The sequence below is a fragment of the Microcaecilia unicolor genome, chromosome 3, assembly GCF_901765095.1.
Source record: "Microcaecilia unicolor chromosome 3, aMicUni1.1, whole genome shotgun sequence".
Lineage (NCBI taxonomy): Eukaryota > Metazoa > Chordata > Amphibia > Gymnophiona > Siphonopidae > Microcaecilia > Microcaecilia unicolor.
Genome location: NC_044033.1, coordinates 157,322,812 through 157,338,973, shown reverse-complemented (window position 1 = coordinate 157,338,973; position 16,162 = coordinate 157,322,812). Strand labels below are relative to the sequence as shown.

The 16,162-nt window shown below is 45.8% G+C and overlaps 1 protein-coding gene across 1 annotated transcript in view; it reads right to left on the bottom strand.

The window, feature by feature from the left end:
* Window positions 1–337: 337 nt before the first annotated feature.
* LOC115465793 (fasciculation and elongation protein zeta-2-like) overlaps window positions 338–16,162 on the bottom strand; it is a 125,827-nt gene continuing 110,002 nt past the window's right edge. The window contains exons 6-8 of the mRNA XM_030196521.1: window positions 14,601–14,676; window positions 6,998–7,063; window positions 338–583 (exon numbers count right to left, since the gene is read on the bottom strand). Coding sequence (XP_030052381.1) covers window positions 567–583; window positions 6,998–7,063; window positions 14,601–14,676 — 159 coding nt within the window. The 3' untranslated portion in view covers window positions 338–566. The remainder of the gene's footprint in view (window positions 584–6,997; window positions 7,064–14,600; window positions 14,677–16,162) is intronic.

The window sequence follows — 16,162 nt, the reverse complement described above, 5'->3', positions numbered from 1 at the left end:
ATTATTTCTGTAGTGTTGTTCGGAGTTTTAGGTTATCATTTTTAGTGTTCTATGTTTTGAAGACTGTCTTTAATATGAAAGGTCCTCAATACATAAAGAATTCTTCAGTGCAGTTTAGTGTTTGATCCCTTTTGAATTTTTAAAATAAGAATAAATTCAGGCAGTAACTCTTAGTTAAAACCATAAGGTTAGTATTTACATTATTTAAAGTTACCTTTCCCCCAACCATGAAGAGGTAGGAAAATGTTAACTTTTTACTGTAAAAATAGATTTTAACAGCTAAATCAATACTCATGGTTAAAACTTTACAATGTTTACATTTGTTCCACACAAGTACATGTCAGTACCTATCAGGATTATACCCTATTACCGACTACCAACGGAGAAAGTTATACCATCGTGCTGAAAATTCCTAAATTCTGAATACTGATGGAGGAGAGCTTGCATTACAATGCCAACGGAAAAAGAAAATTCCTGAACTATCCATGGAAACGGTGTTTGTCATCAAAGGGTCAAAAACAAGGTTGTCTCAATGCTCGACATGTGGCTCCTCGAATAATGCAGCTTTAAGTAGGACAAAGAACTGTAAAAACAAAACCAAAAATACTTTGTGAAGACAAAAATAAGAATGAACTGAGTAAAATTATTTTACAGTGAAAACTGCTCCAACTAAAGGAGGATGTTATCATTGTGGGCTACTGTTAAGATGTGTTATTACACTTTTAACCTCAGTTATTAGTAATTAGGTATCAGTGCATAAAATGAGACCTGTGTTAAAATAGCATGAGTTAATGGTACAATAAACCATTTTAGTGATAGCCTATATGATAACTATGCTCCTAAATGGCTTAAAAATGCTAAACCCCACTATAGATACCATCTGAAAACCCAACAAAGCAAACTATATTTTATTGGTAAAATAACTAAATTAAGAAATGAAAAATATTGGAAAGATAAATTAACTACAAGGCTTAAATCTACAGACATGCATTAACTGAAGAGCACATCTCGCTGATTTTTCTCGCTGATTGTATTAGAACTGATTTTTTTTTACATTTTCCATTATAAGGTATATTATGTTTATACATGTCACATTTTGCCTATTTAACAATGCATGTACCATAGAAGTGCATCAATTTGTGCAAATGGAATCCCAAAAGTAATCTACTGTCACAAAGGCTGGTTTACTTATTTAAGTAATGTGCAAAGAGAAACATAAGGTAGACAGCATAATGCAGGCTACTACTAAATTGTTGAACACATGGGCAGCCCCATTTTAGACAAGTCATAGAAGTAGGAATTTTATTTTAAAATACAATCTGCTGTGCAGCCTGTTCTGAAAAACAGAAGGAATGGACATTTATGCAGGTACTACTACTACTATTAAACATTTCTATAGCGCTACTAGACTTACGCAGCGCTGTACAAATTAACATGAAAATCAACTTTGGAGGTTACAGGTGTTCCAGAACACAGCTGCTCACTGGGCTCGTAGGCCAGACCTTGTGACCCCTCTTTTTATTTACTGCATTTGTATCCAACATTTTCCCACCTCTTTGCAGGCTCAATGTGGCTTACAATACATCATGAGTAGTGGAAATATAATAGAAAATAGACATTTAGTGTTACAGAAAATCTTTGGCAACATGATAATGACTAAAGAGAATCCACAAACAGTGGAGAACTCAATAGATCCCACGAGGCGTGAAACGAAAAACAAAAAGGTGGGAAAATAAGCCAGGCTATCCAAAGAATGGAACCAAACAATCTTTCCTTAAAAACCAAAGTTTTAATAATCTTCAAACAAATAATAATATAACAATAACACATTAAAACTGACTCGACACAACGTTGTGTTTCGGCCGAATGGCCTACATCAGGAGTCTTATTTGTCAAATTGAAAATAAATATAACACATCAAAGGAATCTCAAAGTGCAGATATAAGATTCCAAAGATCTACAGGTAAAATCTTGAAAATGGTCTTAAGAAAGACCGTAGCATAAGTGGACCGTCTGTCGCAGTGGTCTCGGCGATAATGAAACATGATAGTATAGCAAGCAGATATTAAAGACAGTTCTTACTATATGTGGAGTTATGTATATTCACATTGGTTAATCTTTATGGTAGGCCTTCTTAAAGAGATGGGTCTTCAGTAGTTTGCGGAAGTTCATTAGTTCGTAGATCGTTTTTAAGTTGTGCATTCCTTACATTGGTTGCCTGTATCATATCCCACTTTAAAGCTAACTACCTGGCATGCAAAGCTTATGACTGAGGGACTCCTCCTTACCTCTCCCATCTACTTCTCCGTTATTTAGACGCTCATCGTCTTGTTCTTCTATCCCCAAAGATGGACCATTATTAAACTTCTTTTCCTCGGTTTAAAACTTTGATTTGGCTTTTAATGTAATTCATCAGTAAAGAATATCGGTGGGGGGGGGGGGCAGGGGCAGTGTCATGTGCCTTGGAGACTGGAGTAGTTTATTCTGATTACTTAACCTACTATGTTTTTATTTTATTTTTAACCTTTGAATGCATGTTTTCTGTCCTGCTCTTATGGCATTCCTTTCGATCTTTTAATTTGAATACATACCTTGACCTGTTTTCAGAATATGGCAGCATATCAGCCTAATCAACATGGGAGGATATGAATAGAGGAGACCTTCCCCCAATGTAGGAGAAGGCATCTGATGTTAGCCTCTGAATATCATGCAGCAGGAGGGTTGTGCAACACTCTTGTATGGGGACAGCAGTTTTGCACAACCTGTGTAGCTCTGCAGTGGAATTTGTCCTCCCCTGCCATCCATGTCCAATGATTCTCCTCTCTCCCATGCTCTCCCCTCCATGTCCAGCAATTCTCCTCCCCTCCCCATGTCCATATATTCATTCAAACCCCCACCCACCTGCCCGCCCGCCCTCAGCTCCACGACTTTCCGTTCGTGCAACTGTACTCCCTGCTTTGAAATCTTTAATTTACATACCCGAAGTTGCGGCAAACCAGCAGTAAGTAAAAGCAGCAGGCAGGCAGGCTCGCCTTCTCGTTGCTTCCCTTCCCTCTCAGCGCGTCCCGCCCTAGCGGAAAGGAAGTTACATCAGAGGAAGGCGGGACGTGCTGAGAGGGAAGGGAAGCAACGAGAAGGCGAGCCTGCCTGCTGCTTTTACTGCTGGTTCGCCGCGACTTCGGGTAAATTAAAGATTTCAAAACAGGGAGCACGGGTGAATGAATGGAAGGGAGCAGGCATGTGAGCCAGACCTCACAAAAAAAAGCACTGGGCGGAGTTGAGGCAAGCTGAGCGGGGCCCCTTTGAGCTCGAGGCCCTATGCGGTTGCAACACTCGCCTTGGCCTAAGACCGGCCCTGGCCGCCCCCCCCCCCCCCCATAGCGAGCAGGTACGCTACATTCAGACTATAAGACGCACCCACATTTTCCTTACAAATTTGGGGGGGGGGGGGGGGGGGGAAGTGCATCTTATAGTCTGAAAAATACGGTATGTACTTATCCACAAGCAGAGAGAATGTCCAAGCTGTGGCATTACCTCAAATGACATCAGTTAGTAACATAGTAACATAGTAGATGACGGCAGAAAACGACCTGCATGGTCCATCCAGTCTGCCCAACAAGATAAACTCATATGTGTATACCTTACCTTGATTTGTACCTGCCTTTTTCAGGGCACAGACTGTACAAGTCTGCCCAGCAGTATTTCCCGCCTCCCAACCACCAGTCCCGCCTCCCATCACCAGCTCTGGCACAGACTGTATGTCTGCCCTCCACTATCCTCGCCTCCCAACCACCAACCTCTCTTCCCCCACCTGCTCCACCACCCAATTTTGGCTAAGCTTCTGAGGATCCATTCCTACTGCACAGGATTCCTTTATGCATATCCCACGCATGCTTGAATTCCGTTACCGTTTTCATCTCCACCACCTCCCGCGGGAGGGCATTCCAAGCATCCACCACCCTCTCCATGAAAAAATACTTCCTGACATCTTTTTTGAGTCTGCCCCCCTTCAATCTCATTTCATGTCCTCTCGTTCTACCGCCTTCCCATCTCCGGAAAATATTTTTTTGCGGATTAATACCTTTCAAGTATTTGAACGTCTGTGTCATATCACCCCTGTTCCTCCTTTCCTCCAGGGTATACATGTTCAGGTCAGCAAGTCTTTGCTCATACGTCTTGGAACGCAAATCCCATACCATTCTCGTAGCTTTTCTTTGCACCGCTTCCATTTTTTTTAACATCCTTCGCAAGGTACGGCCTCCAAAACTGAACACAATACTCCAGGTGGGGCCTCACCAACGACTTGTACAGGGGCATCAACACTTCCTTTCTTCTGCTGATCACACCTCTCTCTATACCCCCTGTATACTCCAATTGCTGAACAGGCTGTCGATGGGAATAAGTTTATACTTTTGATCTTTCTGCCCACATTTTAGGTCTTTTATTAGATAATCTACTGACTAATGAATGCTCAAGTAAATAAAATAATAAAAACATTTACGCTGCCGAGAAAACAGAGTAATTAGGAAAAGTTTTGAAGACTCATTGTTCAATCACTTACGTTATCACAAGTACATTATTTAATGTAGTTTATGTGTGTTGTTCTAGGGCAGTTTTTAAGAAGCTGCAGACAATACAAAATGTGTTGACGACTAATTTTCTCAGCTCACAAATGTAACAGGATCACGCCGCTTTTCCTGAAATTAGACTGGTTTAAAATTTTGTATGGACTGGCCCCAATTTACCTGATGCCAATTGCACAAATATTGTCTTGGAGTAAGGCATATGCTTTACAAAAGCAAATTATTGCTTGGTTTTCTGTATCTAAAAATTTTCTCTTCTTCCATCTCACTTCAAGGGGCTAAAATCTGGATGATTATTACATAATTACAATACTTTTAGGAAAGCAGTAAAGGTTATTTCAAACATATTTTTTTTAAACTAAAGATTAACTCTACAGCTTTGTCCGCTTTCTTGCGAGAATGTTTTTGCTGGATTTTATGTGATGCTAGATTGATTCAGAATAGTTTTAAATATTACTTGGAGGGCCATTTTCGATATGACATCTAAGTCCAACTTTGGACGTTTTACAAAAAACGTCCAAAACCTGAATAGGAAAGAAGGTCAGTTTCAAAAAAGAAAAATGTTCCCCCACCCCCCAAAAAAAATACTGTTTTGAACAAGGTTTTGTGATTTGGATGTTTTGTTTTTTTGGTCCATTTTCAGGGAAAAAAAAAAGTCCAAGTGCAAAACGTACAAAATCAAGCCATTGGGATGTAGGAGGAGCCAACATTTTTAGTAGACTGGTCCCCCAGACATCACAGAAAAGCAATTGGGAAGCCTAGGGGGCACAGCAGTGGACTTCATAAAACGCTCCCAGGTGTACATCTCACCACTGCTCCCTTATCTTGTCTGCTGAGCACCCCAAAACCCACCCCCCAACTGTACACCACTACCATAGACCTTACGAGTGAAGGGGGCATCTATATTTGGGTACAGTGGGTTTCTGGTGAGTTTTAGAGGGCTCACAGTTTCTTCCACAAGTGTCTGTAGTACACTGCATCCACCACCAGACTACTCCAGGGACCTGCATGCTGTTCTAATGGACCGGAGTATAACATCTGAGGCTGGCAAATAATGTTTTAAATCACATTTTTGTAGGGAGGGGGGGAGGGAGTTAGTGACCATTGGAGGATTAAGGAGAGGTCATCCCTGATTCCCTCCAGTTGTCATCTATTCATTTAGGACACTTTTTTGTGCTTTATTCGTTAAAAAAAACAGATCCAGCTCAAAAGGTCTTAGTTTTAGTCCTGGACAGTTTTGTCCCATTATGGCTGAAAAATGTCCAAGTGTTAGGAATGCCCAGATCCTGCCCTTAACATGTCTCCGACACTCCCCCTTGTGATCTGAACGCACTTCTAACGGACTTCATAGAAAAACGTTTAAAAATTGGTTTTGAAAATACCAATGCCACTTTTTGGATGTTTTTCTCTTTTGAAAATGAGTTCCATAATTACAATACTTTTAAGGAAGGCAGAAAAGATTTCAAAAGCATTTAACTGAATATTAACTCTTCACCTTTGTCCACTTTTTTGTGAGAATATTTTTGCTGGATTTTATGTGATGCTAGATTGATTAAAACTAGTTTTAATTGTGATGTATTATTTGTAGTATTTTATTGCAATTATGTTATTGCTGGATTTTATGTGATGCTTTATTGGTTCGGTATAGTCTTAATATTGATGTACTTCCTTCGTACTGTCCAAGATTCTTAGGGCTCCTTTTACAAAGCTGCGCTACTGATTAGCGGTGAGCCGAATGCGGAGAACCCCAAGGGAATAGAATGGGCTTCTTTGCATTCGGCATGCCACTAATCAGTAGCGCAGCTTTGTAAAAGGAGCCCTTAATATGTTATCTGTATTGAACCTGAGGAGGGATGTTGCGGAATATAAAAATTGCTATAATGTAATATAAAAATGCTTTATTGCATCCTGTGTTAGGCCATTTTTCCCACATTAGTGCTTAACAGTTTATTTATTTGTTACATCTGTACCCCACATTTTCCTAACTTTTGCAGGCTCAATGTGTTTAGTAAGAGTGCCATTGTTTGTTATTAGGTATATCTTAAATCTTCTGTTCTTTTAACTAGAGAATACAACTTCTTTCATTTTTCAAATTTTGCAGAAGTAACAGGAACATATTTCAAAGGAACATTTTTGTGAATTCAGATTTATATATGGCCACCATTATACATCTATGATTTTTCCCAGTTTGAAGTCATGCCTCTTACTTCATGATGAAATTAAAACACCTGTTGTCTAATTAGCAAGGATGAGGCAGAAGGTTTTTGAATACTGCACATACATTCAAAATCAACATAAGACTCAGACCCTAGAAATAAGACGACAAAACTGCTTGGGTGTGTCTATACGTAGCACTGCTGTTTCAACAAAAATTCTCCACATGCATCAATGTATGCATTAACATTGCAACATACCCTTTAAAATGTAGTCTGTTAACAAAGTTGGCACTTTCTCACTGTCCTCTTTCATAGCGTGAAGAACTAGAATAAAAATTAAAAAAAAGAATAAAGGCCATTATTTTTTGGATAATATATTTAAAAATAAAGTTTTTCAAGTCCACGTAACTAAATTACAGGCATCTGGCTAGATACAGCAGTGCAAGAATCTTCAGACAAATGACAGATCTTTCAACCATTCAATATGCTGATCCAAGACATTTCTTTATTAAGGCATCAAACTAAGGGGCCCATGAAATCAAATTTACAATACATGTTACAGCTTTCTTTTACATGCTAAAACAGCAAGCTATGCAGGAAGATCTTACCATGCACAATAACGAAGTCTGAAAAGATATTAGTGGGAACGTGCTACAATTTGTCTGCCTGTGCGTGTAAATGAGGGATCATAACATGCAAATTGGATACTGGGCTCACCCTCCATGCTATTTAGCGAGAGATTGCCATGGATGTTGTTTAATACTTGGTAATAAAGTGAATGATACATACCTGTAGCAGGTGTTCTCCGAGGACAGCAGGCTGATTGTTCTCACGACTGGGTGACGTCCGCGGCAGCCCCCACCAACCGGAAGAAGCTTCATGGGCGGTCCGCACGCAGGGCACGCCCACCGCGCATGCGCGGCCGTCTTCCCGCCCGTGCGCGACCGTTCCCGCTCAGTTGAATGACAAGCAAAAATGATGATGAAACGCAACTCCAAAGGGGAGGAGGGAGGGTAGGTGAGAACAATCAGCCTGCTGTTCTCGGAGAACACCTGCTACAGGTATGTATCATTCACTTTCTCCGAGGACAAGCAGGCTGCTTGTTCTCACGACTGGGGTATCCCTAGCTCTCAGGCTCACTCAAAACAAGAACCCAGGTCAATTGAACCTCGCAACGGCGAGGGTACAACAGAAAATTGACCTACGAAGAACAACTAACTGAGAGTGCAGCCTGACCAGAATAAATTCGGGTCCTGGAGGGTGGAGTTGGATTTACACCCCAAACAGATTCTGCAGCACCGACTGCCCGAACCGACTGTCGCGTCGGGTATCCTGCTGGAGGCAGTAATGTGATGTGAATGTGTGGACAGATGACCACGTCGCAGCCTTGCAAATCTCTTCAATAGTGGCTGACTTCAAGTGGGCCACTGACGCTGCCATGGCTCTAACACTATGAGCCGTGACATGACCCTCAACAGCCAGCCCAGCCTGGGCGTAAGTGAAGGAAATGCAATCTGCTAGCCAATTGGAGATGGTGCGTTTCCCGACAGCGACCCCTAGCCTGTTAGGGTCAAAAGAAATAAACAATTGGGCGGACTGTCTGTGGGGCTGTGTCCGCTCCAAGTAGAAGGCCAATGCTCTCTTGCAGTCCAATGTGTGCAACTGACGTTCAGCAGGGCGGGTATGCGGCCTGGGGAAGAATGTTGGCAAGACAATTGACTGGTTAAGATGGAACTCAGACACCACCTTCGGCAGGAACTTTGGGTGGGTGCGGAGCACTACTCTGTTGTGATGAAATTTGGTATATGGAGCATGAGCTACTAGGGCTTGAAGCTCACTGACCCTACGAGCTGAAGTAACTGCCACCAAGAAAATGACTTTCCAGGTCAAGTACTTCAGATGGCAGGTATTCAGTGGCTCAAAAGGAGGTTTCATCAGCTGGGTGAGGACGACGTTAAGATCCCATGACACTGTAGGAGACTTGATAGGGGGCTTTGACAAAAGCAAGCCTCTCATGAATCGAACGACTAAAGGCTCTCCAGAGATGGCTTTACCTTCCACACGATAATGGTAAGCACTAATCGCACTAAGGTGATTCCTTACTGAGTTGGTCTTGAGGCCAGACTCTGATAAGTGCAGAAGGTATTCAAGCAGGTTCTGTGCAGGGCAAGAACGAGGTTCTAGGGCCTTGCTCTCACACCAAACGACAAACCTCCTCCACTTGAAAAAGTAACTCTTTTTAGTGGAATCCTTCCTAGAGGCAAGCAAGACACGGGAGACACCCTCAGACAGACCCAACGCAGTGAAGTCTACGCCCTCAACATCCAGGCCGTGAGAGCCAGGGACTGAAGGTTGGGGTGCAGCAACGCTCCGTCATTCTGCGAGATGACAGTCGGAAAACACTCCAATCTCCACGGTTCCCCGGAGGACAACTCCAGAAGAAGAGGGAACCAGATCTGACGGGGCCAAAAGGGCGCTATCAGAATCATGGTGCCGTGGTCTTGCTTGAGCTTCAGTAAGGTCTTCCCCACCAAAGGTATGGGAGGATAAGCATACAGGAGGCCGGTCCCCCAATGGAGGAGAAAGGCATCCGACGCTAGCCTGTCGTGTGCCTGTAGTCTGGAACAGAACAGAGGCAGCTTGTGGTTGGTCTGAGAGGCGAAAAGGTCCACCGAGGGGGTGCCCCACTCTCGGAAGATCTTGCGTACCACTCTGGAATGAAGCGACCACTCGTGCGGTTGCATGACTCTGCTCAGTCTGTCGGCCAGACTGTTGTTTACACCTGCCAGGTATGTGGCTTGGAGGAGCATGCCGAACTGGCAAGCCCAACGCCACATGCCGACGGCTTCCTGACACAAGGGGCGAGATCCGGTGCCCCCCTGCTTGTTGGTGTAATACATTGCAACCTGATTGTCTGTCCGAATTTGAATAATTTGGTAGGACAGCCGATCTCTGAAAGCCTGCAGTGCGTTCCAGATCGCTCGGAGCTCCAGGAGGTTGATCTGCAGATCCTTTTCCTGGAGGGACCACAGACCCTGGGTGTGAAGCCCATCGACATGAGCTCCCCACCCCAGGCGAGATGCATCCGTCGTCAGCACTTTCGTGGGCTGCGGAATTTGGAACGGACGTCCGAGGGTCAAATTGGTCCGGATGGTCCACCAGAGCAGTGAAGTGCGGCAACTGGTGGAGAGGCGGATGACATCTTCTAGATTCCCGGTGGCTTGAAACCACTGGGAAGCTAGGGTCCATTGAGCAGATCTCATGTGAAGACGAGCCATGGGAGTCACATGAACTGTGGAGGCCATATGACCCAGAAGTCTCAACATCTGCCGAGCTGTGACCTGCTGAGACGCTCTGGTCCGCGAAGCCAGGGACAGGAGGTTGTTGGCCTGAGCCGTCTGGGTATTCAGCAGAGCTCCTATGAATTCCAGAGACTGTGTTGGCTGGAGATGGGACTTTGGGTAATTTATCACAAACCCCAGCAGCTCCAGAAGTTGAATAGTGCACTGCATAGACCGGAGGGCTCCTGCCTCCGAGGTGCTCTTGACCAGCCAATCGTCGAGATATGGGAACACGTGCACTCCCAGCTTGCGTAGGTACGCCGCTACCACCAAGAGACACTTTGTAAACACTCGTGGGGCAGAGGCGAGCCCAAAGGGCAGCACACAATACTGAAAGTGCCGTGCGCCCAGGCGGAATCTGTCTGTGAGCTGGCAGTATCGGGATGTGAGTGTATGCGTCCTTTAAATCCAGGGAACATAGCCAATCGTTTTTCTGAATCATTGGCAGAAGGGTGCCCAAGGAAAGCATCCTGAACTTTTCTTTGACCAGGAATTTGTTCAGGCCTCTCAGGTCTAGGATGGGACGCATCCCCCCTGTTTTCTTTTCCACAAGGAAGTACCTGGAATAGAATCCCTGCCCTTCTTGCCCGGGTGGTACGGGCTCGACCGCATTGGCGCTGAGAAGGGCGGAGAGTTCCTCTGCAAGTACCTGCTTGTGATGGGAGCTGAAGGATTGAGCTCCCGGAGGACAATTTGGTGGCAGGGAGGCCAAATTCAGGGCGTATCCGCACCGCACTATTTGGAGAACCCACTGGTCGGAGGTTATGAGAGGCCACCTTTGGTGAAAAAATTTTAACCTCCCTCCGACCGGCAGATCGTCCGGTACGGACACTTGGAGAGCGGCTATGTTCCCGTGGATCCAGTCAAAAGCCCGTCCCCGGCTTTTGCTGTGGAGGCGCAGGGGGCTGCTTAGGCGCACGCTGTTGACGAGAACGAGCGCACTGGGGCTGTCCCTGTGCCTGACAAGGCCTTCGGGCCGGCTGGGTGTACCTACGCTTTGCAAAAGAATAGGGCACAGCCCGCCGGGCCCGGGAAAAACGTCCACCTGCTGAGGTGGGTGCTGAAGGCGCCCGGTGGGAGAGCTTGTCGAGAGCGGTTTCCCGCTGGTGCAGTTGGTCCACCAGCTGCTCGACCTTCTCACCAAAAATATTATCCCCCCGGCAAGGGACGTCGGCCAGTCTCTGCTGGGTGCGGTTGTCCAGGTCAGAGGCACGCAGCCATGAGAGCCTGCGCATCACTATACCTTGGGCCGCAGCACGAGATGCCACGTCACAGGTGTCATAGATACCCCTGGACAGGAACTTTCTGCACGCCTTCAGCTGCCTGACCACCTCCTGATAAGGCCTGGACTGCTCCGGCGGGAGCTTATCGACCAGGTCCGCCAGTTGCTTCACATTGTTCCGCATGTGGATGCTCGTATAGAGCTGGTATGACTGGATGCGGGTCACAAGCATGGAGGATTGGTAGGCCTTCCTCCCAAACGAGTCCAGAGTGCGAGACTCCCGCCCCGGGGGCGCCGAGGCGGTATCCCTCGAACTCCGTGCCCTCTTGAGAGCAGAATCCACGACCGCCGAGTCATGGGGCAATTGGGGCCGCATTAACTCTGGGTCCGAGTGGATTCTGTACTGGGACTCTGCTTTCTTGGGAATGATGGGATTAGACAGTGGTCTCATCCAATTCCGAAGCAGTGTCTCTTTGAGGACATTGTGCAACGGCACCGTGGAGGACTCTCTAGGTGGTGATGGATAGTCGAGGACCTCGAGCATCTCAGCCCTCGGCTCATCCACAGAGACCACGGGGAAGGGAATGCAAATAGACATATCCCTTACAAAGGAGGCAAAGGAGAGGCTCTCAGGAGGCGAGAGCTTCCTCTCTGGTGAAGGCGTGGGGTCCGAGGGAAGACCCGCAGACTCCTCTGAGGAGAAATATCTGGGGTCTTCCTCTTCCCCCCACGAGGCCTCTTCCTCGGTATCGGACATAAGCTCATGTAGCTGAGTCCTTAACCAGGCCCGGCTCGATGTCGAGGCACCGAGGCCTCGGTGTCGTCGAGCGGTGGACTCCCGCGCCGGCGGGGACGAAGCTCCCTCCATCGACGTCGATGGGGACTCCACCTGCGTGGTGGTCGAGACCGGCGCCGCAAGCGGCGGCGGTGTCGACGGCCTCGGCACCGGGCTAGAGCTCGCCGGCGCCACAGTCAACGGCACCGAGGGCGCAAGCACCCCCGGCGCCGGCACAGCCTGGCGCATAAGCCCTTCCAGGATCCCCGGAAGGATGGCTCGGAGGCACTCGTCCAGGCCCGCTGCCGGGAAAGACGGGGGGGCCGGTAGAGGTGTCAGTGCCGGAAGCTGCTCGGGTCCAGGAGACTGCACCGAAGTGCTGGGACCCTGACGCGTAGGTACCTCCACTACCGAAGGGGATCTCTCCTCTCGACGCGGACGCTTCGGCGTCGACTCCTCGCCGGTACCGAGAGCCAGATGCATCGAAGGCGACCGATGACGGTGCTTCTTAGATTTCTTGCGGTGCCCGTCATCGGTGCCAGGTGGAATGGAGGAGGAGGAGGTCGATCCCCCTCTGTCTCGAGGAACCGGGTCAGACAGGGTTCGGTCCCGAGGGCCATGGGCCGAGGGAGTGACTGGGGCCGATTGCCCACGCGGCCTCTCACCCCTACCCTCACCGGAGGACCGGCGGGCCGACGGGACCTGTGCTCCTGGGGTCGATGCCATCGGTGCCGATTTCGCGGGCATCGATACCGGTACCGAAGAACCGGCCGTCGATACCGATGCCGTCGAGGTCGACGTCGAGGGGCCGGCGCAAGTTCCAAAAAGACGGTCCCGAAGAACTTGCCTCGCAACCTGAGTCCGTTTCCGGAGACCAAGACACAAAGAACACGACTTGATATTGTGCTCCGGCCCGAGGCACTGGAGGCACCAAGCGTGGGTGTCGGTCTGCGAGATAGGCCGGCCGCACCGACCACACTTCTTAAATCCACTCAGGACCTTCGAGGACATCGACGGAAAAATCGCGTCGGCGAAGTTAAAGTCGTCGATGGTGGCGGTAAATCACACCTCGAAAAATAATCGACCGCACGGCCACAAGGCCGCAACGCGACGCCCCCGCTAGAAAACGAGGGAAAATAAAGCGCGTGCTCTCTTTTTTTTTTTTTTAAATGAAAAAGGAAAAAACTGGAGCGCGCGGCAACAGAAACAAAAAATAAACGAATTTGCGAACAACGCGACGGTTTTCCGGGCCTGACTAAGAGAGAGCGGCAGCCGCACGACTCTCTCCAGGCACGGAAAAGAAAAGACTGAGCGGGAACGGTCGCGCACAGGCGGGAAGACGGCCGCGCATGCGCGGTGGGCGTGCCCTGCGTGCGGACCGCCCGCGAAGCTTCTTCCGGTTGGTGGGGGCTGCCGCGGACGTCACCCAGTCGTGAGAACAAGCAGCCTGCTTGTCCTCGGAGAATATTAATGTAAGCATGTTACTTGGTGATGACACACTAAATAGTGTGATCATGCAAAACCGAGCATGCTCATCAGTTAACCGGAAAGAAGAGGGTTGAAAAGCCTAGGCCATTAAACACAATTATCTTTTCCAACTGTTCCTCCAGTCCTTTAGGGATTAATACATTTAACACACAGATTTTTGCAGAACTAACATTACACACACACAAACTTCTTGCACAAATTCTTATACACATACAATCTTCAAATTACAAATGTCTTTTCAACCAAAACAGAAACTCTTAAACACTGCATTACACTTCAGAATGTACAAAGCATAGATGTTTCATATGGGCTCTAAGGTATTAGAATTCTCAGGATCATTGCTATTTATTTATTTGTTGCATTTGTATCCCACATTTTCCTATTTGCAGGCTCAATGTGGCTTACATAGTACCATGAAGGCGTTCGCCAGCTCCAGTACAGAAACAAATACAAAGTGATGTTATAGTCAAGTAAGGTTCATATGTGACGGACATATTGGGAATCGTAGAGCAGAAGAGTTATATAGTGTTTGTTATGAGCTTTAGTTACATTGTGTCGCAGGGTTCAGGCACTCAAGTAGGGTCGGTAGGGTAAGCCTTTTCGAACAGGTTGGTTTTTAGTAGTTTCCGGAAGTTGAGATGGTCGTACATTGTTTACACAGCTTTTGGTAATGCATTCCACAGTTGTGTGCTTATATTCTTTATAACGCATTAACACCTCACAAAGCATTTAATACTCTGAATATATATTTTCTATCCATTTAACTAGTTTGAATTGCTCTATAGTTCGAGATTTCCTCACACTGAGTTCTGGTATACATGAAGACTGTTTCTGTACGTAACAGTTTTATTGTATAAATTTTAATTGTAATGTTTTATTATGTTTTTGAGAGTGTACTATGTTAACCTGACCAGGGCTTATGTAAGGGCCACTTAAATTTTCAAATAAATTAATATCTGAATGAGCTTAATATCGAAATAATACAGAAAACCAATAGGGTATGTCAGTAGTAAATTTCAGTATCTCTTTACTCACTTTTGGTTAAAATTTGCAGATCTTCAACAGATGGTGGCCCATTTTTTCTTTCATAAGGAATGACTGTTGTTAAATACTGTAAGATAAACAATCTATTAAGCCAGCTCAATCAATTACATTGGTCTACACAGCTTCCTCTTTAATATTTCACAGTGCTGTACACCATAGCACATAATATAGTGGATTCTGTCTTCTAGAGACATAAATAGACAAGTCAGCTAAAGCTATTATTCATCTTTGTCTTTCTTCATTATTGGTTCTGGTTCTTCTCCCACTATGGCCTTTGCTGTAGATAAAGAAATTTTTCTTCAAGGATATATCATACAATCTCTCGAATTTCTTTGTGACTTTTTAAGTATTAATAAATATGGAAAATTAAAAACATTGATTCTCACCTGTAACATGTTATTGTCTTAGACAGGCAGAAAAAGAGATGACATCAGAAGGAAGCACAACAGAACAACTCTCCTGGAGCTCACAATACCATAAAGTTCCAAGGATGCTCAGGCTGCAGTCTCCTTAATCTCTTAGGGCCCCCTTTTATATCTCAGCATTTATCATACATAAATTTTTTGCATGCCTTGGTAAAATACTCCCTTAGTTAATTGTTAACTCAAGAAAGAATGCAACTCTCAGGGAGGTGGAAGTGACCGTGTGTCTGATCAATCCTGTAGTCTACGAAAAACACTTGTTACAGGTGAGGAACAATGCTCTTTATGTCAACAAGCAGGTCTAAATCAGCCACACAAATGGGCAACTTCAAATTAAGGGCCCTGTTTATTAAGGTGCGCTAGCGTGCACATGCTAACCGTGTAGAAACCATAAGAATATTATGGACATCTACACGGTTAGCATGCGCTAATGCTTAGCGCATGCTAAAAACGCTAGTGCACCTCTAGTGCAGCTTAGGGATTCTTTTACAATGTCACACTAGTGATTCCCGTGCGGCAAATGAGAGGAAGCCCATATGAACTGAATGGGCTTCCTCTCATTTGCAACACCAAAAATCTCACTGCAACTAAGATATTCTGTATAGGTGTTGGGAGGACAAGGGTAAAAACGAAATGCTGCTCAATTTACATGCAAAGCTAAAGATCTGAATGCCAAAGGGAGCCCTTGCTCTGGGTTATCAGAGATCAATAAAAAATCTGAAATCTGCTTGGAGACAGAACTGCACATCACTTGACAAAAAGGAACTAGTATGGTGCTATGAGAATCACTGTGTCAAGCCTCTCTTGAAAGCTGTACAGTCTTTGCTATGAGAGGGATAGGGATGGGGAAGATCTAGAGGAGGGGCCAAGTTCAGTGCATGGCAAGCACATCCCTTGCCAGTTGATCTTGGAATGGTTGCACTAAACAACAGAGGTGTAATTTACATTTTTGCTACTGGCAAAAAAGGTCTGTTTGAGGAGTTTCCCAGGATTGAATAAAATTTTGTAGGGACTGATGGCTCAGAGAGATTGCTCATAAGGATGAAACTGCTGAGGCCAGATACTTACAGCCACACAACACATCTGTTGGCAATAGAAGAAGCTGAAACTCAGAAGACATATCAAATGTGC